The sequence below is a fragment of the Manis javanica genome, chromosome 4, assembly GCF_040802235.1.
Source record: "Manis javanica isolate MJ-LG chromosome 4, MJ_LKY, whole genome shotgun sequence".
Classification (NCBI taxonomy): Eukaryota; Metazoa; Chordata; class Mammalia; order Pholidota; family Manidae; genus Manis; species Manis javanica.
This window is the reverse complement of record NC_133159.1, coordinates 163243410-163269275: the sequence shown is the minus strand read 5'-3', so window position 1 is coordinate 163269275 and position 25866 is coordinate 163243410. Positions and strand designations below refer to the sequence as shown.

Here is a 25866-nt window from a genome sequence, read left to right as displayed (position 1 = left end):
GCCCAAAGCCAGCTGACAGGAGGTGAGGAAGGAGGGCTGGTAAGGAAGCAGAAGCAGGAGGTGTGGGCCATGGTCTGGAAGCTTGGCAGGAGTGGGATAGGCAGAGAGCACCCAGTTGACTCTTTTCCAAGATGAGTCAGGCAACCATCTCTTCCCCTCCTTTAAAACATAATTTATATATTCAAATTTCACAAATATGTACCTTATAAAATACTTCAAATTATAGAACTACTTAACAGAGACTAGAAGCTCTCTGCCAACAACTCCCCCAATAACTACTGTTAATAACTCAGAGTATATTCCTCCCAATTTATTTATATCTAATCATTAATTCACATTTTTTAAAAATAGAGCATATATAACTTTTAAACAGCTTCAAATACACGAAGCAAAAATTGATGGACCTGAAAGGAAAAATAGACAAATCTGTAATTACCGTAGGAAACTCCAACTACTCCCTCAATAACCCATAGACCAAGGACACAGAAAATCATTATGGATATAGAACAAGAACATTATCAATCTACTTGATATAATTTACATTTGTAGCACATTCCAACCAACAAAAGTAAAATATACATTCTTTTCATGCATATTTACCAAAATAGGTAATCATTTAGGTAATCGTGGATCATTTACCAAAATAGGCCATATTCTAGGCCATAAAACAAACATTAACAAATGTAAAAGAATTGTAATCATAAAAGTAATAGGTGTCCATAATGAAGTTAAATCAGAAATCAATTAGCAGAAAGATGGTAGGTTTTGTTACATGTATTTTGCCATAAATTTGGGAAAATAATAAATAAAATAGGATAGCAAGAGAAAACAAAAAGAAAAACTACAAAGAAATTGAAGACTTCTGGTTTCTGGTCTGGAATGTAAGAAGCCTAGAAGTCTTCACTCCATCCTAAAAAGTAAAAAGCTGAAAAAACTGAAAAATCAATAACTCTTCTTAGATCCATCAGAGGAGTGAGGTCACAGGGCAAACCACTGCCACCTAAAATTGGAGAGACAGACAGGCAGATACAGAGAATCACAATTTACTTGAGCAGAAACCTGCATGGAAACCAGGCCAGGACGGGACAGGAAAACCTGAACCATAATTAACAAATTACTGGAGACTAAGTGTGGACATGTCTGAGAGTTAAAAACTCCAGGGTGACCCAGTCATGGGGTAAGGGAACAAATTTGGTGAGTTTTATCTCTAGAAGCTCTACCAGGTCCTCAGAGTAAATTTCAGAGAAAAATCCCCTCCTGCTCTGGCAGGGGGAGAGGAAAATGAGCAATTTTGAAATATGCCAGAACATTCTCTTCCTAACAAGTTTTGCCCTCTAGAAGAAACTATTTTAACAGAGCCTAACCTAACTGGGAAGGGAAATATCCAACACCAGCCCTCTACAGTCATCCTGTCCCACCTAAGGGGGAGGAAAAACTGAGAAGCATTGGTAAAGTTCATAGTCTAGGGTCACAGGCTCACCAAAAAGACTGAGACCTAACCAGAACTATAGAACACTTCCCCACCCCCACTCTCACATTACTTGCTACCACATTACTAAGGGCTATTTATAACAGTTCCTTTTACCCAGTACTTCATATCTGCCTTTCAACAAATAATTACAAGGCATACTAAAAGGCAAAAAACAGTTTAAAGAGTTGGGATAAGCATCAGAACAAAAGTCAGATATGGCATGAATATTGGAATTATCAGACTAAGAACTTTTTTAAAATTATGATTAATATGCTTAGGAATTTAAGGGAAAAAGTAGGTGACATGCAAAAATAGATGGAAAATGTAAGCAGAGACATGGAAATTCTAAGAATCAAAAAGAAATGCTAGGGATAAAAAACAGTATAACAGAAATGAAGGATGCCTTTGACAGACTTACTAATAGACTGGACATGGCTGAGGAAAAATATCTGGGCCTGACAATACAATAGAAATGACCAAAACTGTATAGCAAAGAGAATAATTACTGAGAGAGAGAAAAAAAAAGAACAGAATACCCAAAACTGTGTGATAAATACGAAAGGACTAACATACACATAATGGGAATATCAAACGGAGAAAAAAGAGAAAGAAATGGAAGCGATATTTCAAATAATGACTGAGAATTTCCTCAAATTAATATCAGATACCAAAATCACAGATTCAGGAAACTCAGAGAACACCAAGCAGGATAAATGCCAAATAAATAAATAGACATATACACTTAGATATATCATATTCAAACTTTAGAAAATCAAAAATAAGAAAAAGTTAGAAAAAAGAAAAAGTCTTGAAAGAAGTAAGAGGTAAAAACTCCTTATCTATAGGGAAGCAAAGATTAGAATTACATCCAGCTTTTCAGAAGCCATGTAAGCAAGAAAGGAGGAAGTGAAGTAGTTAAAGAAAACTATCCCACCAACCAAGAATTCAGTACCCTGCAAAATTATCCTCCAAAAGTGAAGGAGAAATAAAGACTTTCCCAGGCAAACAAGAATGGAGTCTGTTGCCAGTAGACGTGCCTTGCAAGAAATGTTAAAAGAGGTTCTACAGAGAGAAGGAAAATGATAGGACAGAAACTTGTATTTACATTAAGAAAGGAAGAGTATTAGAGAAAGAATAAGTGAAAATAAAATAAAACTTTACTTTTCTGATTTTTAGTTGATCTAATAGGTAATAGTTTGTTCAAAATAATAGTAGCAACAATATATTTGTGGGTATGTGTGTGTGTGCATATATATATATTTATGTATGCATATATACTTATGTATGCCTATGTATAAATGAAACAACAATGATACAAGGGACAGGAGGGAAGAATTCGGATTATTTTGTGGTTCTAAAGTACTTGTACTACCCATGTAATGATATAGTGTTATTTGAAAGTGGACTTGGATTGATTGTGAATATATACTGTAAACTCTCAACCACTAAAAAATATGAAAAAATAAATATAATAAGATGTTATTAAAGGAGAGAAACAGATTCATATAAAATACTCAGTTAAAATCAGAAAAGGCAGAAAAAGTGTGATAGACAAAAAGAGAACAAAGAACGAGGACAACACATAGAAAACAGTAACAAATACAATAGTTATTAATCCAACTTTGTCAATAACTATCTTAAACATCAATGATCTAAATATACCAATTCAAAGATAGAGATTGTAAGAGTGGATGAAGAAACAAGACGCAATTCCATAAGACTTTTATATTTGTAGATCAGTGTTTTGGAGCAATCCCAAGTTTAGGGGAAATAGTTTTATAAATGCAGTGGCTTTGGAAAACTGAGCAACATATTTTTAAAGCATTGTGTTTTAAAACTGTTATGCTGGGGTTTGAAATATGATACTCCTACAGTGCAGATGAGAAGCATGTAACAGTAGAGGAAATATGTGGTTTCTCTCACTGTAATCCAACTGGGCATAATGGATTAGGAATGGCTGGGAATACAGAGGAAATTCTCTAGGGTTGCCCAGGTTGACCTAAAGCACATTGCCTCTTTGTTGCGGGCATTCAAGAAAGTTCTGAAATTGCTTTGTATCTGCTTTGTACTGTTGGTACCTTCTTGTACCTCCAAAAACTCTGCATAGATCATTTAGTATAATGATAAGTTAAAAAATGTCAAAGGAGGATTTTACTAAGAATCTGAATATTTATTGTTTATATTGTTACAATTTAACACTTATTTGTGATATTTGTGATTTGGTTAATCTGTATATAAACTGTAAGTAGGAAGGTTTATATTTCATCTTAATTCTTGTGATGTTATAAACACACTTATTAAAGGATGGATTATTTGAATGTTTATGGCACCTGACTTGTAAAAAAAAAACTACAAAAAATATTAGAACCATTAAATTGTGCCCCTATGTTACCAAAAACAAAACAAAACAAAAGACTCAACAATGTATTACCTACAAGAAACCCACTTTAAATATAAGGATACATATAGATTCACAGTAAAAGGATGGAGAAAGATCTATCATACTAACACTAATCAAAAGAAAGTGACAACAGCCATATTAATTTCAGACAGAGCTGAAACTGACTTTGGAGCAAGAAAAGTTTTCAGAGCCAAGGAGGGGCATAACTTAATGATAAAGGGGTCAATATTCCAAGAAGACATTAACAATCCTTAATGTTTATGGGCGTAACAACAGAGGGTCAAAACACATAGGAAAAAACTAACAGATGACAAGGAGAAATAGGTGACTCCACTATTATAGTTAGAGATTTTAACATCCCTCTATCAGAAATGAACAGATCCAGCAGGTGGAAAATCAGTACGGACATAGCTGAACTCAACAGCACTATAAATAAACTGCATATAATTGATGCTTATAGACTATTCATCCAGCAACAGCAGATAACATATTCTTCTCAAACTCACATGGAATATTCACCAAGAAGTACCACATTCTGGGCCATAAAGCATACTTTAACAAATTTAAAAGAACAGAAATCATACAGTGTCTACTCTGTATGGTCAGACCATAATGAAATTAAACTAGAAATCAACAACACAAAAATAGCTGGAAAATCCCAAAAAGCACTGGAGATTAAGCGGCATATTTCTAAATAACACATTGGTCAAAGAAAAAATCTTAAAAGAAATTTGTAAATATTTTGAACCATAATACAAAAACAAAATACAACATCAAAGTTTGTAGGATGCAGCAGAGGCATTGCTTAGAGGCAAATTTATAGTATTGAATCCATCTATTAGAAAAGAAAGACCTAAAATCAATCATCTAAGCTTCTACCTTAGGAAACAAGAAAGAAGAGCAAATTAAATCCAAATTAAGCATAAGAAAGGTGATAAAAATCAGAGTCAAAATCAATGAAATTTAAAACATGAAATCACTAGAAAAAAATCGACAAACCCAAAAGCTGGTTCTTTGCAAAGATCAATAAAATTGATATGCCTCTAGTCAGGCTAAGAAAAAAAGAGAAGACACAAATTGTTAATATCAGAAATGAAAAAAGAGGCATCACTATAGATGTCCCGGACATTAAAAAGATAATACAGGAATATTATAAACAACTCTATGCCCACCAATTTGATAACCTGGGTGAAATGGACCAATTCCTTGAAAGATATAATTTTCCAAAATTCACACAAGAAGAAATAGACCACCTGAACAGGCCTATGTCTATTAAAGATATTGAATCAACAATTAATAACTTTCCCAAACAGGAAGCACCAGATCCAGAAGGGTTCACTGGTGATTTCTACCAAATATTTAAGGAAGAAAGTATACCAATTCTCTACAATCCCTTCCAGAAGATAGAAACAGAAGGAATACTTCCTAATTTATTTATGAGGACCAGCATTACCCTAATACCAAAACCAAAGGCATTACTAGAAAACTGCAGAATAATATATCTCATGAATATGGAAGCAAAAATCCTCAACCAACTATTAGCTAATTGAATTCAACAATATATGAAAAGAATTACATACTACACCAAATAGGATTTATCCCAGGTATGCAAAGCTGGTTCAGGATTTGAAAATCAATTAGTGTAATCCATCACATCAAGAGGCTAAAGAAGGAAAATTACATATCATATCAATAGATGCAGAAAAAGCATTTAAAAAATTCAGTACCCATTCATGATCAAAACTCTCAGTACACTAGTAATAGAAGGAAACTTCCTCAATGTGATAAAGAATATCTACAAAAAAACATACAGCTAACATAATATTTAATGGTGAGAAACTCAGTTTTCCAACTAAGATTGAGAACAAGGCAATGATGTCCCCACTGCTTTTCAACATTGTACTGAAAATCTTAGCTAATACAATAAGAGAAGAAAAGAAAAGAGAAGTTACAGAGATTGGGAAGGAAGGAAAAAAACTGTCTTTGCAGATGACATAATTATCAATATAGAACATCTGAAAGAACCAATAAAAGAAGCTCCTGGAACTAATAAATGATTACAGCAAGATTGCAGGGTGAAAAGTTAACATACAAAAGTCAATCACTTTCTTATATACCAGCAATGAACAAGAGGAATTTGAAATTAAAACACAACATTTGTACGTTGACAGATGGGAATTACACTTACCATTCTGAGTTTGTTATAACTGTCGAATCACTGTGTTGTAGCCCTGAAACCAACATAAGAAGAAAAAAACATTATCACTTACATTAGCCCTCAAAAAACTGAAATACTTAAATATAAATCTAAATGTATAAGAGCTACATAAGGAAAACTGCCAATCTCTGATGAAAGATATCAAAGAAGAACAGAATGGAGAGTTTCCCTCCTCATGGATAGGAAAACTCAATAATATCAAGATGTCAGTTCTTGCCTATTTTGATCTATTGATTCAAAGCAATCCAATCAAAATCCCATCCCGATATTTTGTGGATATTGACAAAATGATTCTTAAGTTTGTACAGAGAGACAGAAGACCCAGAATAGTCAATGTAATATCAAAGGAAAAGAGCAAAGTTGGAAGACTGACACTACTTGACTTCAAGATGTACTATAAAGCTATAGTAATCAAGACAGTATAGTATTGGTGAGATTATAGACAAATAGTCAATGGATCATGATAGAAAACCCAGAAATAGACTCACATAAATATAGTGAACTGACCTTCAACAAAGGAGCAAAGGCAAAAATGGAGCAAAGATAATTTTTTCCACAAATGGTGCTGGAACAATTGGATGTCCACATGCAAAAAAATTAATCTAGACATAGACTTTACATCTTTCACAAAATACTAACTCAAAACAGATCACAGAATTAAATGTAAATCTCAAAACTATAAAACTCCTGGAAGATAACATAGTTGAAAACCTAGATGACCTTGGGTGTGACCTTGCGACTTTTTAAGCTAGAATCCCAAAGGCATGAAAGACATAACTGATAAACTGGATATTAAATTTAAAAACTTTTGCTCTCTGAAAGACAATATCAAGAGAATTAGAAGACAAGCCATTGACTGGGAGAAAACATTTGCAAAAGACACATTTGATAAAGGACTGTTACCCAAAATATACAAAGAACTCTTAAAACTCAACAATAAGAAAATGAACAACCTGATGGAAAAATGGTCAAAGTATCTGAACAGACAGCTCACCAAAATGGCAGCTAAGCATATTCCAGATGGCAGCTAAGCATATAAAAAGATATTCAACTTTATATGCCATTAAAGAACTGCAAATTAAAATAATGAGATCTCAGAATGGCCAAAATCTAAAAATACTGGCCATACCCTTTGGCAATATTTGTTAATGTTCAATACATTTACATGTTATAATGCAGGAATTTCACTCCTAGAAATATACTCAGGAGGAATGAATATATTCTCCAAAAGATATGCATGAAATGTCTGAAGCAGCTTTATTCATAAGTCAAAAATTGAAAACAACCCAAATGCCCTGAGAGGTAGAAAGCATAAATTGTGGTGTATTTCTACAATGGAATACTACATAGCAACAAAAGGAAATAAACCACTATTACATGCAACATCATAAATTAATCTCAGACATAATGTTGCACGAAAAAGATCATTTGTAAGAGTATATAGTGTACGACTCCATGTACATGAACTCCAAAAACAAGCTAAACAGGCTATTTCAATGGCAATAAAGCTCAAATGCCAATGACATTTGGAGGGGAAAATTGACTTTGCCTGAGCTTGCTAGATGCTAGAAATAGTCAATATCTTGATCTGGGTGGGTTACACAGTTACGTGGTATATATATGTAATATGTATACTGTGTATATATATATGTAAAAATCATCAAACTGTACACTTAAGATGTATGCACTTTATTACCTGTAAGTTACACCTCAGTAAGAATAAATAAATAAATAAATAAATAAGGGACGGTAGCTTAAAAGAGAAAGTCTTTGTCAACTCTTCAAGAAAAATTTAAAAACAGAACATTTCCAATACACATTAAATATCTATATGCATTTTATATATTTGAAGTAGTATGTTCATCTGTATACCATTTTAAATTACTCCATATATACTAGGAATTCAGTACTACACTGTGGTTAATGTGTTCCAGGTACACTAGGGCTTTTATGTGAACTAGTTCTGGGATACCGGCAATCCAGGGAAGGACTGGGGACAAGCTGAGAGTAAGTAGCTAGGATTGTCTTGTCACCAGCCTGGGCTGGGGCTGTGGAATGCTAAGGCTCTGCTTCAAGGTGGAGGAAAGTCAACTGGGAGATAGGAGATGAATAGGGAGAAGGGGCTTAAAGAAAAAGGACCAAGGGCAGATTCTCTCATCTCTGGCCCATAGCCCTAGTCCTAGACTCCTGACCTCACCAGGGACACAATAGATGTAAAATAAGCCAGTTGGTTTCCAAGTGGGAAGAGTGCCAGCCATGATTATTGCCCAAGAAATGAAAAATCAATAATCATTTTATGATTCATGTTCACCCTATTTTATTCCAAAGCACTTTACCAAAAGGTGCTATGGCACAGCCAAGAAGTTCAGAGCCAGGAGCCTCAACACCTGGACTCCGAATCTGTGTGTGAAAGACTTAGAAATTTCTTGGGACCTAAGATTCTCCCACTGTAACTGCGGCAAGTGACACTGGGGGGGTATCCTACAGTTTTACTTTCCAACTGCTGGGGAGGAAAGCAGAGGAAAGAACTGCTATTCTAATTTTATAGACAAGGAAACTGAAATCAGGTAAAGCTGAGGCTTGATCACACTCACACGCTGCTATTATGAAGGTGGTGAATGGTGAGAACTGGAGCTGGGACTTCTGACTCCAAACCCTCTACTCTTCACCAATTAAAACAAGAAAGTCAGTCTCTGCTGGATTCACGTACGGTGTGAGATGGCTTGATCCTACACAAAATGTTGTGTACATTCCAAAGACAGAGCGGGATTTGCGGGGTCAAAACTTGTAAAAAGAAGGGGGGAAGTCCTCTTTAACAAAAATACCAAAAGATGAATAAAAAATAAGTACAGGGCTTTGCACAAGCCCTGCAAATGAGGGGTCCTGAAGCTTAAGCTTCATTAGCGTTAAGGTAAATAGCCTCTCCTACTAAAGGCAACCTCTCCTGCCCACTAAAAAATCCGGACACACCAGATCTTGACAGGGTTTTCCTCCGTTTGTGAAATGTGGCAGATGTGGACTGTGGAAGTCCTGGGAACGGAATGTCATTTCTCCTAGGAGACAAGAGGAATTACAGCAACAGCAAGGCCGTTGTGTGAGGATGGAGAAGGCTGTGTGCCAGAGGAGGGTCTGAAGGGACTGTGGCCGACTGGCCGAGATGTGGGCAGTAGCCTTGTCGGTGCGTGAGACTGGCAGCCTGGAAGCCCTGGAAGCCGGGAGCAATGGCGCTGCCTCCGGAGCGATGGCCCAAACCGTAGGCTCGGCTGTGGGAAGCAGGCGGTCTTCAGTCTTCTGGCTCCCTGCGTCCCGATAACTCTTCCTTTGAGGAGCGGAGGCAGAAACAACCAGGGCCGACGGCAGTGGGAGGGTGGATGGCGGTCCCCTCCCAGGTCTTTCGACCTCCGGTCCGCAGGATGGTGGAGCGCGGAGGTTGTCCTGCTGCTGCTCCGGCGGCAAGGCCGGGTGCCAGGCTCCCCTCGCGGATCCCCGCCGCCGTCGCCACCGGGGGGGGCGGGGGGCAGCGCCCGCGGCCTGCTTTCCCAGGGCTGGCCGAGCCTTTTTGACAAGCTGACTGCGTGGCGGGGATTGGCTGGCCCAGGCGTGACGCCGGTAACAACAAAGGTGGAGTTGGAAGAAATTAGATTAAAGGAGAGAGAGGAAAAAAAAAAAAAAAATTAAAGGGGGAGCTGACAGGGGACAGGAGGCAGAGACCGAGGGGGAGATGCGCGAAGCGCGGTCGCTTGACTCCGACTTCGCTCCGGAAGCTCCGTCGCTCAAACCCACAGGGATTTTGCTCTACACCCCCACCCTGGCCCAGCCACCAAGGCCGGGGTGGGAAGGGTAACTGCTGCTTCTCGAGAAATCTCCCCAACTCCCACCCTGACGCCCCTTGCTACGGCCCAGGGGGACAACTTTGTGCCCGAACTCCTCGGATCCTAAACCCGGAGGAGGTGAGGGTCACTGAGAACGAGAAGCTCGCTCTGAAACCCGGAAGGCCCTCGCGGGGCACTAAGATAGGACGCGGCGGGGTGCTCCCCCGGTTTTTCAGTGTGTTGCAAATCTAAAAGCTCTTTCTCGCTTTTTTTGGTAACCCCCCCCGGCCCCCCTCCCCGGCTTCAGGGTTGCAAAAGCAAAGAGCAATAAAAAAAAAAAAAACGCGCACACACTCAGAGACACACCAGTGGCGACAGGGGAGAGTTGGAAAGACGCAGGAGAGCAGGAGGCAGGAGGCGGCAGCAGGAGGGGAGCAATGGGAGCGAGAAGGAGGCAGGTTCCCTCGCAAATCCCCCTCCGGCCTCACATCGCCTCGCCGGCCCCGGCAGGGGAGCGAGAAGCCGGGCAAGCAGATGGAGAAGTGGAGCTCGCTCTAGGCAGCCGGCTTGGCCGGAGAATGGAGGAGCCGCCAAGCGACCGGCTGATTGGAAGAGAAACGCAGAGCGATGGAGGCGGGGGTAGGAGGACGATTTCTCTGCGGGGACTGGCGGCGGCGTATACGCCCGGGTCGGGCGCTGCAGAGCTTGGCTAGCTTTCAACCCGCGCTCGCCGGCTCCAGCCCCGCGCGCCCCCACCCCCAGCCCTCCCGGAGGCTCCGCAGGTGAGTGCGAACTGGGGGCAAGACCCTAAAGTCTCAACACGCCGCCCTGCAAAAAAAAAAAAAGCATTTTTCTTTTTTTATTTTCGTGCAGCCCCCAGCACGGAGGGAGGGAAGGGGTGAGGCTGAGCCGCCCGGAGGAGGCGGAGGGGCCAGGCGAGGCCAGGGTGGCCCGGGAGGCGGCGGCGCCGAGGCGGCTCTGACGGGCGAGCGCTCGGAGCGGCGCTGCGCTGCGCCGAGGCGGGCGGGCGGGCGGAGCGGGGCGGGCGGAGCGCGGCGCGTGGGGCTCGCCATTAGCCGTCGCTCCGCTTCGCCATCTCGGGCTTTGTCTGGCGACTCGCTGCCCCGGCGTCGGCTGCGGCTCGGCTCTTCGGCCCGCCGCAACCCTAGGTATCGCTGACCCGCGCTCTCTTACACACTCGGTAAGTGAGCCCCGGCGCGGCGGATTTCGGGGGAGAGGGGTTGCTGCGAGTGGCGGCGGCGCCGATCTCCATGCGCCCGGGCAGGCCCGGGGAGCCATGCCGGGCTGGATTGAACCGGCTCCCAAAGAGCCTCCAACGCCGAAACCCGTCGTCGCCTCGCCGTTTCCTGGGTGTAAGGCGCGAAGGGAATTTTCTTTTTTTTTAATTAGCAGGGAGAGCATTTTGTAGAGTTAATTTTTTTTTAAGTTTCGTGTGTGTGCTGTTCGGCTGCGAGGGAACCGCGAGGTAGGCGAAGAAGCCTGGCGCCGCTATAGGAGGGCGTGCGCCCCAAGCTAGTGGCCACGGTCCAGGGACGAGGGTGGGCGCGAACCGCCCGCTTGGGAGGCGGGAAAGGGTTGCAATGGAAGCCCGAATCCGAGCTGGGAGGACGTCGGGGAGAGCTCCAGAGCAAGGCTGCAGGCACCCCCTGAGCCTCTCTGGCCGCCTGGGGGCCCTCCCGGCACCCTCTCTGCGGCCGCGCCTCGCGCCCTCCCTCCCGCGCCGGCGGAGCCTGCTAGTTCCCCCGCGGGTCTGGCGAGGTCGCTCTCGGCGCCTGCCCGCCTCGGCTCCGAGCCCCACCGCCATCCGGGCGGTTGCGTGTCTCCCTGCCCCGGCCCCCCCTTCCCCGGCGGCAGCAGCAGCCGCCGCTGCCGCCACTACCACCACCACCACCACCCCTCCCCTTCTTCCTCTCCTCCGCCTCGGCCGCCCGGGTCCCCCCAAGCTCCCGCCCCTCCTCCCAGCTGCCCCCCGCGGAGCCCGCCCGGGCAGGCTGTGGGAGGGAGCGGAGCCGGCGAGGCGGGCGGGCTGGCGCTCGCTCCCCGGGGGTCGGTGTGCGCTCTACGGGGAAGGACGCGTTCGCTGCCCCGCTTCTCCTGCCCCCCCTCCCGCTCTTCCTCCTCCCTTCTCCCTCCTCCTCCCCGCTCCGGCGGCGGAGGCTGCGGCGGCGGCGGGGGGTGTGCGAGCTGGGGCCGGGGCCGGCGGGCGGGCGGCGGGCGGGCTGCCTGCAGGCGGAGGGCGCTGTGCTTTGTGCTTTTCGCCGCGAGGAGCAGCAGGCAGCAGCCACCGCCGCCACAGCAGCAGCAGCCGCCGCCCCAGCGCCGCCGCCGCGCCCGGAGGAGGAGCCGCTGCCGCCGCGGGAGGGAGCTGCGGCTGTGCCCGGCCGAACGGGGGAGGGCGCCGCCGCTCAGAGCTGGGGAGGGAGCCGCTGGAGCGGGAAGCGTGGAGGCCGCTTTGCTCCGGGTAACCGAGGCAGCTGAGGACGCGCGCCGGGGTCGGGCGGCGGGGAGCGACCCGCGAATGCAGTGGAAGCCCGGAGGGACCCGAGGGCGATCTCCCAGCAGGGGACTGGGCCAGGGAGAACCAGGACACTGGAGAGGACGCCGAAAGCCGGGGGAGGGGAGGGCAGGAAACGAGGCCCGAGCTGAGCCCCGGCCACGGGCGGAGGAGCCCGCGTTTCTCCGTGCCGCCAGGCGCAGTTCTCGCCGGCCGCCGGAGGGGGCATCGGGGCCGGTGAGCGCTGCGCCCCCGCCTCCCGGCCGCCGTCCTCCCGCCCTCTCCTTGGCTCGGCTCCCCGGAGGCCGGGGCGGGGGCGCCGGCGGGGCTGGGCCGCAAGCTCGGGGGAGGAGGCGACGGTTGCCGCCGTGGTCGCGCCTCTGCGCTGGGATCCTCCGGGCGCGTCGGGGTGGCTGGACGGTAGCGGCGCCTCTGGCCGGGGTGGGTGGCTCGGGGGCGGGGGGCAGGCTAGGACGCTTCTCTCCGGCTGCTTGCCCGCCCAGGCAGGCGGGGACGACGTCGGGAGCCCGAAAGGGGGGGTCGCGGGAATCCGGATCCGGTCCCCGGGGGCGGTGCGGCCGCTGCGCTCCGGGGCTGGCGGCGGCTGCGCAGCGTCCGGGTCCCCGCCGGGTTGCGGAGGCGGGGGTAACCGACCGCGGGGAGGCGAGAGGAGGAGACTGTGGCGCGCGGCCGCTTCCGCGGCCGCGCGCGCCCTTTACCCGCCCTTCCTCCTCCCCCGCCCTCCAGCCTGGGGCCTCCCCCGGGCGGGCGTACGGAGGAGGAGTTTTTTTTTTTTTTTTTTGGCCTGGGTGGGGGAAGGAGGGCGGGCGCTAGCTGCACGCGGGAGCTGGAAGCAGCCTCTCGCGTGGGCAGGGGAGGGCGCACGCCGCGGACCCAGGTTGCAGGGGGTGGTGGGGGGGGGAGAGAGATCTAGGAGGAAGAGGAGGGCGTTCGCACACGGACCGACCCATTAGGTCTTCTAGGGTCTTGGCAGAGTCTCTATGAAATTGGGGACTGGTACCTTCTTACCCCGAAAGGGGAGGAACAGAAAGTCCCTTACCTCTCAGCCCGCCTGAGTTGGGGACATATCTCTTCCAAAGGTTGAGGTGGCTTTGACCCCGGGTTGCCCGGCCAGCAAGAGGAGGTGGCTGGACGGCTAGAGAATGAACGGAGAAGCCGACTGCCCCACAGACCTGGAAATGGCCGCCCCCAAAGGCCAAGGTAGGAGCTCCCATCCTCATCCCTCTTTAACTTAAATCCTCTTTTCCCACAGGGCTATCTGCAGGGCCCACTCCTCTTCTAAAAGATTTACCCAGTTTGTCTCTGAATTGAGATGGTAGGGGGTGGTCCTTAGTGTTTATAAGAGTCAAGCATATCTCACACTGGGGGTTTAACTAAACTCCAAACATTTGGCTTTGAGCCTATAAATTGTATTTCTCATACTCCTTCCTCCACAAGTTAGAGAAGAGACAACATGTGCAAACCTTCCTTCTGGGGCTCCCAGTCAGCCAGGAGTCTAGCCCAGTGGCCTGGAATGGGAGGAAGGATAAGGAATGTGGAGGAAAGAGAAAGGGGTTGGGAAGGCTTTCCAGGCTTTTATTGTTATGAAGAGGAGGACAAGGTTGTGGTGAGAACGGTGGAGAGAAAGGGTGTTTTGGTGGTTTGAGGCTCCAACCCATGGAGATAGATGCATAACTAGACCCTATCCTGTCCAGTAGGGATCCAGTGTGTATGGGGGCAGGGAGCGAGGTGAGGTTGAGCATCTGGCAATGAGCATCCTCTCATCTGGGCATTGAGAGGAAAAAGGATTATGGATCCATGTGACTTGTCTTGTGTCCCTGGCCCAGGTTACAAGATGCAAATGCAAATGAAGAGCCCTTTTGACTCCTAGCCTTGGGTAGCTATTGTCCCAGCTTACCTTGTCAGGATAGCCACCCTCCACAGTGACCTCACTGGAGCTGCATTTCAGTAGCTGGAAATAGCTGGTCCAGACCCTCTTTTTTTTTACCTCTCTGGGGAGTTCAACTGAAAAGACAACTCAAAATTCTGGAGGTTCAACTCAGGGAAGGGCCTTGAGATTGTTTGCCCACCTGCCTGTCCTGCCTCACAGCTGCCCTGTGTGGTTCTTCATTTCCATTTGCTTTTTCTTACTTGCCCAAAATTCTCCTTTGGTCTCCCTTGAGGGGCCTAGAGGGAGGGGGTTGATAGAACATACTACATGTCTCTAATGTTGGTTTCTAGCTGTGCTGGAGGGAAACATTTGCCTGACTTCTCCTTACTGCCCACACCCCATCCTCAATCCTTGCACATCTAGGGTATCCACTTAGAACTTGAACTTGGTGACACATTTAGATGTGTTGCCTCCTTGCTTCCTTCCCTTCCTTCTCCGATAAGCTAGCTGTCTTCCCTCAGGGCCCAGAATCATTGTAGCTTCATTTCCTCCCCTTCCCCACAATAAACGGAGGCCCATGGCAGCCTGGCATGTTAGAAATGATAATAGCTTTGAAGTAAGCCAGACTTACTAGGTATGATGATGTCTGGACTAGAGACCCTGCTCTAATCTATATGACCACAGTTTTTCTTTTCTTGTCTGTACCTTTAGCTGGAAGGTAACCAAGGATCTGGGAAGCTCTGGGGAGGAAGGGTTGACCACTTAAGACTGGGGAACAGATGGGGAGATAGCATGAGCCAGGCGTGATCACCTTTCTTAACCCCTCTGCAGACCGCTGGTCCCAGGAAGATATGCTGACTTTGCTGGAATGCATGAAGAACAACCTACCATCCAATGACAGCTCCAAGTTCAAAACCACTGAGTCACATATGGACTGGGAAAAAGTAGCATTTAAAGACTTTTCTGGAGATATGTGCAAGCTCAAATGGGTGGAGATTTCCAATGAGGTAACTGATTCCCCCTTCCTGATGTATGCATACATGTACCCCAGTCTCAGCCTTCCTGGTGGGGGAGATGAAACAAGCCTATAAACAGGAAGGAAAAAGACCAGGCGAGGTGCTCATGTGGTCGCCCTTGTGCATTTTGGGAGGTGGCATGGTTGACAGCACTGGCCTAGAGTTCTCAGTTCTGCCACTTTCTAGCTTTGTGGCCTTGAACACTTACCGTCTTGGAGCTTCTGTCGCCTGAGCTGTTCTGGGGATTGAATGAGGTGCTGGCATGGACAACCACATCGAGGTCAGGTGGTCACTTTGTTGCTGTCCTTTGGTGTGTACTGACTGCCTGGGCCTCTGCAGTAAGCATGGGCCAGTGCCTGGGTGTCTGCCTGGGTGCCAGGGGCTTCCTGAGTTGTGTGGCTGTTGGCCTCTGCCTCTCCTCCTTTGATAAATTCAGCCTAGTGGGAAGTAGAGGAGATCTGTTAGAAATGGGGTATGCTCCTGGGTGCTTATCTTTTCTGAACTTTCCGTTCCACTCACTTCCCTTCTCCCTCCAGGTGAGGAAGTTCCGTACATTGACAGAATTGATCCTTGATGCTCAGGAACATGTTAAAAATCCTTACAAAGGCAAAAAACTCAAGGTGAGTTTCCAGGTGGAGGAACATGAAGGGTAGGAGAGAAATGATCCAAAGAATGGATGGTGTCTGACTTTCACCATGACCTTGTCCCTCCTTCCAGAAACACCCGGACTTCCCAAAGAAACCCCTAACTCCTTATTTCCGCTTCTTCATGGAAAAGCGGGCCAAATATGCAAAACTGCACCCTGAGATGAGCAACCTGGACCTGACCAAGATTCTGTCCAAGAAATACAAAGAGCTGCCCGAGAAGAAGAAGGTGGGGGGAGGGGGGCTAAAATGGGGGAAGGGAGGTGGCTGGGAGCAGCTGATGTAGTGTAGGTCAGCCATTGGGTTGGGGGGCAGTACTTAGAGGGACTTGGCATCAGGGATGTGGGTGGGTCAGTAGAGCAGAGTGTAGGGTCTTGGGCAGCCCCACCTAACCACCTCCCCCCCAGCCCACACACTGTCCAGCACAGACAGTTGAAGGTATAACCCAGACTGAGGCAGGTGCTCAGACCAACCTCTTACCCCCAAACAATCTGCAGAGTCCTCCACAGAGCTCTGCTCCCAGGCACACGTTTTGTTAGGCCTGCACAGCAGTTTGCCCTCTGATGTTTCCCCACATTATCTCATTTGATGCTTGCAATATTCCTCATAAAGGGAACTCCAGGAGAAGGGCTTATCCCAATTATGAGGGAAAGGAACTGAGGTTTGGGAGGGACTCGTTACCCAAGTCACAGAACTAATGACACCAGACCGGGACTTCAGTTTAGTGTTCACGACTCCCTATTTAATGCTTTTCTCATTGCCACATCCACACATTAGTTGGGCTTCCTTCCTCCATATACACATTTGCCTGAGGATGCATGTTGTCCCTTGTGGTCTCATGTTAATCTTGAGCAGAGGGTGCCCCAGCCTCTCGGGCAGGGGTGGACACAGTTGAGTATGGTGAGGTCAGGTGGTCCCTCACAGAGATAGGCAACAAATCACTGGAGGAACCTGCAGCTGGGACACAAGATGGGGTGGGCAGAGAGATGAACACTAAGAGGAGATGCTGGGTGGTGAAATGGAGCCAGGGAGAGATGTCGGTGAGGGGCAGCAGGAGAGACAGGAAGGCACATTTGCCGGGAGAGGAAAAAAATTGTACATAACCGGCTCTCGGCAGATGGCACCAGCCATCACACTATGAGTAGCTCTTTTCCTGGTCTGTGCACTCTGGCTGTGGGCTCACATGGCCTTGGTTCTTTACCCAAGAAAGGATCTAATTGGCTGGGTAAAACCAGCTGTCTGCAACTGCTGTCTGAGCCGAGCAAGAGGATGAATTGGCTGGAGTTGTTCTTGACCTTTCTGATGGGGACACTGCAGAGCTAACTGTACATGAGACACCCAGACACTGATGGAATGGGAGGGAGAGGCAGAAGGTCTGGGGACCAGGGAGGGATGGGAGAAACTGTGGTAGAGTGGACAGGGTGCCGGCCTGGGGGATACAAGACATGGGCCTATTCTCCTGACTGCCACTGAATCGCTGTGTGTGTGGCCTTCGGTAAGTCACTTAGCTTTCTGGGCCTGGTCTTTATTTGAGGTGTGGAGGGTGAGCCTGATCTATGTGCCTCCCTCCTGCTCTAAAAGCTGCTGTTTAGTGTGCTGAGGGCTGAGACGGGCAGAGGAGGCTGGGCTTTGCTCCTGGTTTTCTGCAGGAATCCCAGGAGAAAGTGGGGCTGCTGCTCTCCCTGTTCCTGGTGCCTCTTCTGTGAGAGGCAAGGGTTGGGCTTGATCACCATGAGCCCTGACCCCATCCAGGGATGATTTGGGAATTGGGGGAAAAAGGAAGGAAAGATGGACATTGAGCAGGAGCCAGGACAAGAGGTGGATAAGGGAGGGAAGGACACTGGAAAGGAAGAGTGAGGATTGTGGGGAGGGAGGAAAGCTGCAGAGCAGGAGCAGGTGATAGTGGGAAGGGAGGCCTGGCTGATGGAAGTGGGTGGTGAAGGAGGAGAAGCCAAGGGGCAGAGAAAGAGTGGGCTGAGGGAAGGAAGGTTCGAGGAGGCAGGCAGCCTGGAGGAAGAGCTGGGAGGCAGGAAGGAGGTGATGGTTAAGGGGAGTTGGGGGTGGGTCAGAATGGTGGAGGTGTGCGAAGGATAACCAGGGACCCAGAGGGAGTAGATGGGGGGAAAAAATCCAAATTCGGGAAACAGATCTATTAAGATGTTAATATTACAAAAACTGATCCTGGGTCCCCTTCAACACAATCTGCCCTCGTGCCTTGGAAGCTGGACTCAGCCTGCCCCTGGCCCTGTGGGCCACCTCTGAGGGAGCAGACCACTACCGGCTACCACATGGTAGCAGGAAGCAACGGGCAAGGCCACAGCTTCTTGTGACTTTGTATTATAAGAGTTTGTGGTGTAGGGGAAAGGTGTCTTGGTAGGGTCATGGGGAATCCCAGCCATGTCACTGCTCACTGTAACTGGGTAATGCCATGTTCCCCTTCTGGGACTCTCCCTCTCATAAAAGGAGGGAATAGGATATAGGATGTGTCCTGGGAGATGCCTGTAGCTCCCACTGTCTGTGGTTCCAAGCCAGCAGTCTGGGCTACGGTCGAGTCCCACCAGCTCACCGGAAGGCAGGCTGCCATCCTGTGCCTGCTGCTGCTCTCTCTAGTCTACCTTACCCACTGGGAGGCAAAGTAGCAAGGAGGACTCAGTGACTTTTATAGCTCAGGCCTTGGGTCGTGGATGACCCTGTCCCCTCCTCCCCCCAGATGAAATATATTCAGGACTTCCAGAGAGAGAAACAGGAGTTCGAGCGAAACCTGGCCCGATTCAGGTAAGGCAGTGGAGCCCAAGGAGGGCCACAGGGCGCTGGGTGTGGCAGGATAGGGCAACACTGATCAGAGCCTTGAGCCTGCTCTCTGTGAGGTGTGAAAGATGGATGGGTTACGTGTAGACCTCAGTGGGCCATGCTCAAGGGCAGGGAAAGCAGCTGTTGTCCTGCTAGGCCCAGTTAATAGGCCTAGGAAACTTGGTGGGTGGGGCCAGTAGCTGGGGCCTCCCTAGCAGGATCCTTCTCTACCTGCTGATTGTTGCTCCCATGCCTGGGCTAGGGAGGATCACCCTGACCTAATCCAGAATGCAAAGAAGTCGGACATCCCTGAGAAGCCCAAAACCCCCCAGCAGCTGTGGTACACCCATGAGAAGAAAGTGTATCTCAAAGTGCGGCCAGATGTGAGTGTCCGGCCAAGGGGAGGGGATGGAGTGCGCACGGTGGTGGCAAGTTGGGGGAGCCGCACCAGGTCGGCCGGTGCAGGGGAGCAGGAGAGGAGGCCCCTCCCCAGGGGTGGGCTGCATGGACAGGGCCTGGGCCAGCTGGCGTGCGAGCGTGTGCGTGCGAGTGTGTGTGAGCCTGTCCCCCTTGCACCCAGGCGGGACCCCCGCCTCTACCTTCCCCTCCTGGCCTGTGGGGGACACTTGTGTGACCTCCTGTGGCCTGAGGGGGTGGGGGCCTCTGTGCCCCCCTCCCCCCCCCTTCCCCCTGCCCTGGCTGCCTGTGTGTGTCTGACGGCTTTTGGTTTGCAGGCCACTACGAAGGAGGTGAAGGACTCCCTGGGGAAGCAGTGGTCTCAGCTCTCGGACAAAAAGAGGCTGAAATGGATTCATAAGGCCCTGGAGCAGCGGAAGGAGTACGAGGTTAGGCTTCCGCTGCGCTCCTCCCCATCCGGCTCTTCACGAGCCTCTGCCCTCTGACTCTGGCCTCCGCACTCTGCAGGAGGCAGTCACTCTCCATCCCTCTGCTGAGGGAGGGGCCTTCTGGGCCCCTCACCTCTGCCCCTAGGCCCCCGCCCCACTCCCCATGAGATCTCAGGCTAGGGCAGGGCAGGGTACCACATCTCGTGTGACACAGCAGACACACGGCCACCCCCAGCTTTGCTCCCTGCCTCCCCTCCCCAGCGGCTCTCCCCCCTCCCCAGCCCCGACTAACCCCACACCCGTTGCCCTCCATCCTCCCCCACCTCACTCTGCAGGAGATTATGCGTGACTATATCCAGAAGCACCCTGAGCTGAACATCAGTGAGGAGGGCATCACCAAGTCCACCCTCACCAAGGCCGAACGCCAGCTCAAGGACAAGTTTGATGGGCGACCCACCAAGCCACCTCCGTGAGCACTGCCCTAGGGTGGGTGGGTGAGTGGGCAAGGGAGCAGTTAGCTGGGCCGGTGAAGGACCTCAGCCAGGCTCTGAAAGTGAGGAAGCCCGCTGCCTTGGTCATTCACAAGGACACTCCTCCCATCCTGCCTCTTCTGATAGGAACAGCTACTCACTGTACTGTGCAGAGCTAATGGCCAACATGAAGGACGTGCCCAGCACAGAGCGCATGGTGCTATGCAGCCAGCAGTGGAAGCTGCTCTCCCAGAAGGAGAAAGATGCTTACCACAAGAAGTGTGACCAGGTGAGCTGTGTGGCAAGGACTTCTGGAGACTCTGACCCCAACCGCCGTCAGTCATTGGTCAGACATGCCTTGGGCAGATGGTCTCAGACCTTGTGCTTTCCATCTGTGGAGGAGACTAGGCCCTAGGTTCTGGACATCTTCCTGAGGGCTGTTGTTCCCCAAGCACTGGAAGATCTGCCCTGAGACTGACCTTGACTCCTTCCTTTCCCAGAAAAAGAAAGATTACGAGGTGGAACTGCTCCGTTTCCTTGAGGTAAGTGTTCGTCTAGGTGGGGCACTGGGCAGAGAGGCCTGGAGATTGGTGGGCAAAGTCCTCAGGACAGCCTGGGACCTAGGCATGCAGCCCCTTAACACCTCTTCTCCCTGAACTAGAGCCTGCCTGAGGAGGAGCAGCAGCGGGTCCTGGGGGAGGAGAAGATGTTGAACATCAGCAAGAAGCAAGCCACCGGCCCAGCCTCCAAGAAGCCCTCCCAGGAAGGGGGCAAGGTAGGCTGGGAGCATGACCACACAGCATGGGGGCAGGGAAAGCGGGGCTCTTGTCAACACCCATGGACCCTGATCCTCTTTATGCACCTACAGGGCGGCTCAGAGAAGCCCAAGCGGCCTGTGTCAGCCATGTTCATCTTTTCTGAAGAGAAGCGGCGGCAGCTGCAGGAGGAACGGCCTGAGCTCTCAGAAAGTGAACTTACCCGCCTTCTGGCCCGCATGTGGAACGACTTGTCAGAGAAGAAGAAGGTCAGGCCCACCAGACCAGAGGGGCTGTGGGGCTGAGTCTGGGCCGCTTCTCCCAGAAGGGCTAGTTGCACTTCCTCACCCCTGCCCAGCATGAGCCACACGTGGGCCTGGCTCAGATGGTGGTGGCTGTGGGGCTGAGTCCAGCAAGCGGGAAGGTGGGAAGCTGTGAAGCTGTCCGCTGAGGGCTGTTAGCTCCCTGGGGAGCAGAGCGGTTGGTGGGGCTGAGCCCCAGGCTGGAGACATCTGCACCAGCCCACGCCTCTGCTTGCCCCACCCTGGAGGTGTCGGATGGGGGGTGGGGGGAGAGGGGGAGGTGCCTTCAGCTGCTGGATGGTGAACGCACGCCCCCTGGAGGTGGCCACCAGAAGGCTGATGCCCATTGCTGTCCCTCTGCAGGCCAAGTACAAGGCCCGTGAGGCAGCGCTGAAGGCCCAGTCTGAGAGGAAGCCAGGTGGGGATCGTGAGGATCGGGGCAAGCTGCCAGAGTCGCCAAAGAGGGCCGAGGAGATTTGGCAACAGAGTGTCATCGGCGACTACCTGGCCCGCTTCAAGGTAGCAGGGTGAGGGAAAGGGGTTGTTCTGCAGCCTGCCCATGTGGGCCACCTCCATCCCCAGGCGACCCCTCCCAAAGCTGACATCCCTGCCTATCCCTAGAATGATCGGGTGAAGGCCTTGAAAGCCATGGAGATGACCTGGAACAACATGGAAAAGAAGGAAAAACTGATGTGGATCAAGAAGGCCGCTGAAGACCAAAAGCGATATGAGGTGGGAAGGACCTGCTGGTTAGCACAGTGGGTGGGGTGGAGCTGGGGCCACCTCCCTCCACATAAAACTCAGAAGCATCCTTTTGGTTGGGCAGCTTTCCTTAACCATGGGAGGCTTGGAGCCAGAAGTCCCACCCAGTCTTGGTTGTGTGGCCATGAGCAAGTCCCTTACCTTCCTTCTCTGAGCCTTAGTCACACATTTGTAAAATCAGGATGACACCAGTCATGTTAATGCAACTATGAACACACTTCCAAACAGTGCCTGACATAGGTGTGAGTTGTTAAGAAGTTGCTTCCTGGCTGTGCCTCAGTTTCTCCTCCTTCCTGGTGTATAAAAGGAGAGCCTGCTAAGGCACTGATGGCATGGGGCAAGAGGTAGAAATCTTTCAGGGATGGCGCATGGGATGAGGGTGACCTTGCCCGGCTTCCCTGCAGAGAGAGCTGAGTGAGATGCGGGCACCACCAGCTGCTACAAACTCATCCAAGAAGATGAAGTTCCAGGGAGAACCTAAGAAGCCTCCTATGTGAGTCTGGGGGCTGGAGCCTACCCTGGCAGTGGACAGGGTCCAGGCTGGAGGACTGGTTGGCATCCTGACCCTCTGTACCACCCCCGCCTCCTAGGAATGGTTACCAGAAGTTCTCCCAGGAGTTGCTGTCCAACGGGGAGCTGAACCACCTGCCTCTCAAGGAGCGTATGGTGGAGATTGGCAGCCGCTGGCAGCGCATCTCCCAGAGCCAGAAGGAGCACTACAAAAAGTTGGCAGAGGAGCAGCAGAAGCAGTACAAAGTGCACCTGGACCTTTGGGTCAAGGTGAGAGGGCAGGGGAAGAGTGAGGCATCGTGCCAATTGATTTGCATTCATGATTTCATTCAGTGTCCCGGCAGTGCTACAGGGTAATGATTCCTATCGAAGATAAGAGAACCAAGGCTCAGAGAGATTAAGTAACTTACCTAGTATCAACAGCTAAGAAGTAGAACAGTCCAAGTCAGACTACCTTTTCCTTTCTCCATCTGGGACCAGGGGACCTCTCCTAGACTCTGGTTTGGCCCCCAGTCTCTGAGCTCCCCCTCTGCACCTTGGCTCAACAGTCAGATCTGTAAAGTGGGGAGAGTCACCCATGCCTTTCCCAGCCACCTGGGCAGTTTGGTCAAAGACCTAGGAAAAGAGCAGGCTTTAGGTACTCCAGAAGTTGGGCGAGCTCCAGATTGTCCCATCAGTAGCTGTGGGCTTGGTGTCGGATGGGAGTGATAATGCCAGGCTATGGGAATCGTTATGGGGGACTTCTCTGAGTTGAGGAAGGCCCTGACTTGAGCTTCCATTTGGGTACAGCAACAGGAGGGACATGAAAACCAGTAGGTGGCTTAGAAAAGGATTCAGGACATCTTAAGCAGAAACACTGGAGCTGCGTTCTCAGGTTCCAGGGGCTCTCCACAGAGACCCAACGTATGGGAGTAAAGATGGGGTGGTGGCACATAAATGCTCACCTATTGCCTGGCACTGCTTAGCAGGAGTTTTTTGGGCAGTGTTGCAACCTTCTCTTCCTCTTTTTCCCCCAGAGTCTGTCTCCCCAGGACCGTGCAGCATATAAAGAGTATATCTCCAGTGTGAGTCTGGGAATAGGGTGGCACTGGGCTGGGCTGGTGGGGGGGAGGTACCTGGAGCTCACGGCTGCTCCCTTTGTCTGTGTCCCCATCCTCTCCTGTAGAAACGTAAGAGCATGACCAAGCTGCGAGGCCCGAACCCCAAATCCAGTCGGACTACCCTGCAGTCCAAGTCGGTAAGGAACTCTTCCCAAACTTGGGGGCAGGTGGGGGTCTGCAGTGCCTGGAGGGGTGTGGCAGAGCTCTGATACGCCTCCATCCTTCCCAGGAGTCCGAGGAGGAGGATGAAGAGGAGGAGGAGGACGAGGACGAGGAGGAGGAGGAGGAGGAGGAGGAGAACGGGGACTCCTCCGAGGATGGCGGGGACTCCTCCGAGTCCAGCAGCGAGGATGAGAGCGAGGACGGGGATGAGGTGGGGTGGACGGGGCACGGCGGGAGGGGCAGGTGGGCCCCCCCAGGGTGGCCAGCTGGTGACCGCACATTCCCTGCCTCACCCCGCCCCCCGCCCCCAGAATGAGGAGGAGGATGAAGATGAGGATGACGACGAGGACGACGATGAGGACGAGGACAATGAGTCAGAGGGCAGCAGCTCCAGCTCCTCCTCCTCCGGGGACTCCTCGGACTCGGACTCCAACTGAGGCCCAGCCCCTACCAGGGCTCCCTCCCCAACTCACCACCTTTGTTTCTCCCCCATGTTCTCTCCCTCGCCCCTGGCCTCCCCCACTTTCTTTCTTTTCTTTTCTTTTTTTTTAAACAAAATACGGTGGGGGGAGGGGCTGGCGGAGCCCAGGCCAGGACTCTGCGGCCTCAGAGACATCAGCCCTGGGGGGCCCTCCAGGAGCACGACCATCAGACTGAGCCACCACTGGACCCGCCCGGCCCACCCGTCTTCTGCACTTGCAGTTCCAGCATGGACAATGGACCTGGGAGTGGGGTGGGGGTCCCAAAGCGTTGAGAGAGGCCCTCTACACCTGCAGCCCAACCCATAGGAGGGTGATAGCTAGGGGTGGGAGGACCCTTCCCTTCCCAGAGGAGCTTGCTGCCTGGACCTACATTGGAACTGGAGGCAGGGAACTTGGGAGAGGAGGAGGCGGGCGCCTATGAGAATGTAGGTGCTGCTCCATAGCCCTCTCCTCTGCCCCTGCAGGAAGGAGCTGCCTGGACCCAATCGTCGGGGAGGGGGCAGAAGTGTTTTTTATATATGTGTATATATTTTTTTTTTAAGCTCTGAGCTGTCAACGAGACGTTTCCTACCGATCTCGGCTGCCGTCTCTGTTGTCATTTCTTGGAGAGGGAGGGTTTAGGGGATAGGTTTGGGACTTTTTTTAAAACGGTCTTGATGTGTATGGTGAAGTGTGTGTGTATGTATGTATGTGTGTGTGGTGTGTACATAGCATGGGTGCCCTGTGGATGTGTGCAAAGGCTGTGTTAGTGTGTGTGTATGTGTGAGAGAGAGAAGGGGAAGCCCACCTCAGTCTGTGAATCTGGTAAAAGGGTTTGTGAGGGCCAAGGAGATACTGGTCCTGGTGGGAACAGCTGGGGAAGCCCCTTTCTCAATATCCTCTGCTTTGCCTAATCTTGACTCCATTTGGGAGGGTATCCTGAAGTCTCTCTGATGCTTCCTATACCTCCTTCCCTTTGCCAGGCTCACATAGCTGAGCTGCTGCTGATGTCCGGGATCAAGCAGGACAGTAGGGAGGTAGACAGACTGAACTGTAAAGCTCTTACTTGGTGGGAAAGACCTCTCCAGCTCATCTGAGGTGTTGCCTGGCTACCCCTGGGCTCAGAACCTGGGTTTCAAGAAATGTGTTGGAAGCTCTTCACTTACACGTCCCTCCTGCCTCTTCCCCATATCCTCCAGCACCCCACCCCCATTTCCTTTGATTTCTCAGGTCTGCTCCCCTACCCACCCGTAATACAGCTGGGGAAGGTGTTTGCAAAAGCGGCTTCTGCAGCTCGTTCTCTAACCTTCCCCAGCCATCCCCAAGTTTTTGGTGCCCCGCTTTCTTAGAATCATAAGCCAAGCCACCTTGTCTGGATTGGATTTTTGTTTGTTTTTTTATTAAATTTTGGCTTTTTTTTTTTCTAATCATGTCAGTGACCTATTTAATTGTGGCTTGGTGCTTTTCCACCTTCCCGCTCTGAATGAAAGCCAAAGGTTGGGGGAAGAGTGGGAACTCTGCCTAGGAGGAGGGGTGGGAAAGGAGTCCTGCTCCCAATGAAAGGCAAACAGTCAGCTTTGCCTCTGACATGGTGCTGGGGTGGGGAAAGGGACCCTCCATTCCCACTCCCCTTCCTTTGTCATGACCCTGGTATAGGGGTTCATAGGTTCTGTTTCTAACCAAGAGCCCCTGCAAAGAACCCATTTCCCTATTTGGGTGCCCCTGCACTGTTGTGCTTTAG

The 25866-nt window shown here is 50.2% G+C and overlaps 1 protein-coding gene across 6 annotated transcripts; it reads left to right on the top strand.

Annotated features, from left to right (window-relative positions):
• The first annotated feature begins 10547 nt into the window (after positions 1-10547).
• UBTF (upstream binding transcription factor) lies at positions 10548-24720 on the top strand. 6 transcript variants are annotated; one of them, XM_036996975.2, is made up of 21 exons: positions 10548-10684; positions 13518-13638; positions 15140-15315; positions 15861-15944; positions 16042-16197; positions 18679-18743; positions 19021-19141; positions 19493-19603; positions 19939-20072; positions 20221-20362; positions 20574-20615; positions 20735-20848; positions 20942-21097; positions 21494-21649; positions 21752-21862; positions 22297-22385; positions 22483-22672; positions 23419-23466; positions 23568-23639; positions 23732-23875; positions 23976-24720. In XM_036996975.2, exons 2-21 carry the CDS (start codon positions 13581-13583, stop codon positions 24099-24101), a joined length of 2295 nt encoding a protein of 764 aa, XP_036852870.2. In that variant the 5' UTR covers positions 10548-10684; positions 13518-13580; the 3' UTR covers positions 24102-24720. The 6 variants fall into 6 exon arrangements, with proteins under 6 accessions (XP_036852870.2, XP_017536368.2, XP_036852871.2 ...); XM_017680879.3 differs by lacking the exon at positions 10548-10684 and adding an exon at positions 10803-11103; XM_017680880.3 differs by lacking the exon at positions 10548-10684 and adding an exon at positions 12249-12384.
• The last annotated feature ends 1146 nt before the right edge of the window (positions 24721-25866 follow it).

What these genes read in the sequence shown, in the direction of transcription:
- UBTF (XM_036996975.2), top strand. Translation starts at nt 13,581, where the DNA reads ATGAACGGAGAAGCCGACTGCCCCACAGACCTGGAAATGGCCGCCCCC. An exon ending in ACTACCTGGCCCGCTTCAAG is followed by an intron (nt 21,650 to 21,751) that starts GTAGCAGGGTGA and finishes GCCTATCCCTAG; the next exon opens with AATGATCGGGTGAAGGCCTT. An exon ending in AGAGCGAGGACGGGGATGAG is followed by an intron (nt 23,876 to 23,975) that starts GTGGGGTGGACG and finishes CCCCGCCCCCAG; the next exon opens with AATGAGGAGGAGGATGAAGA.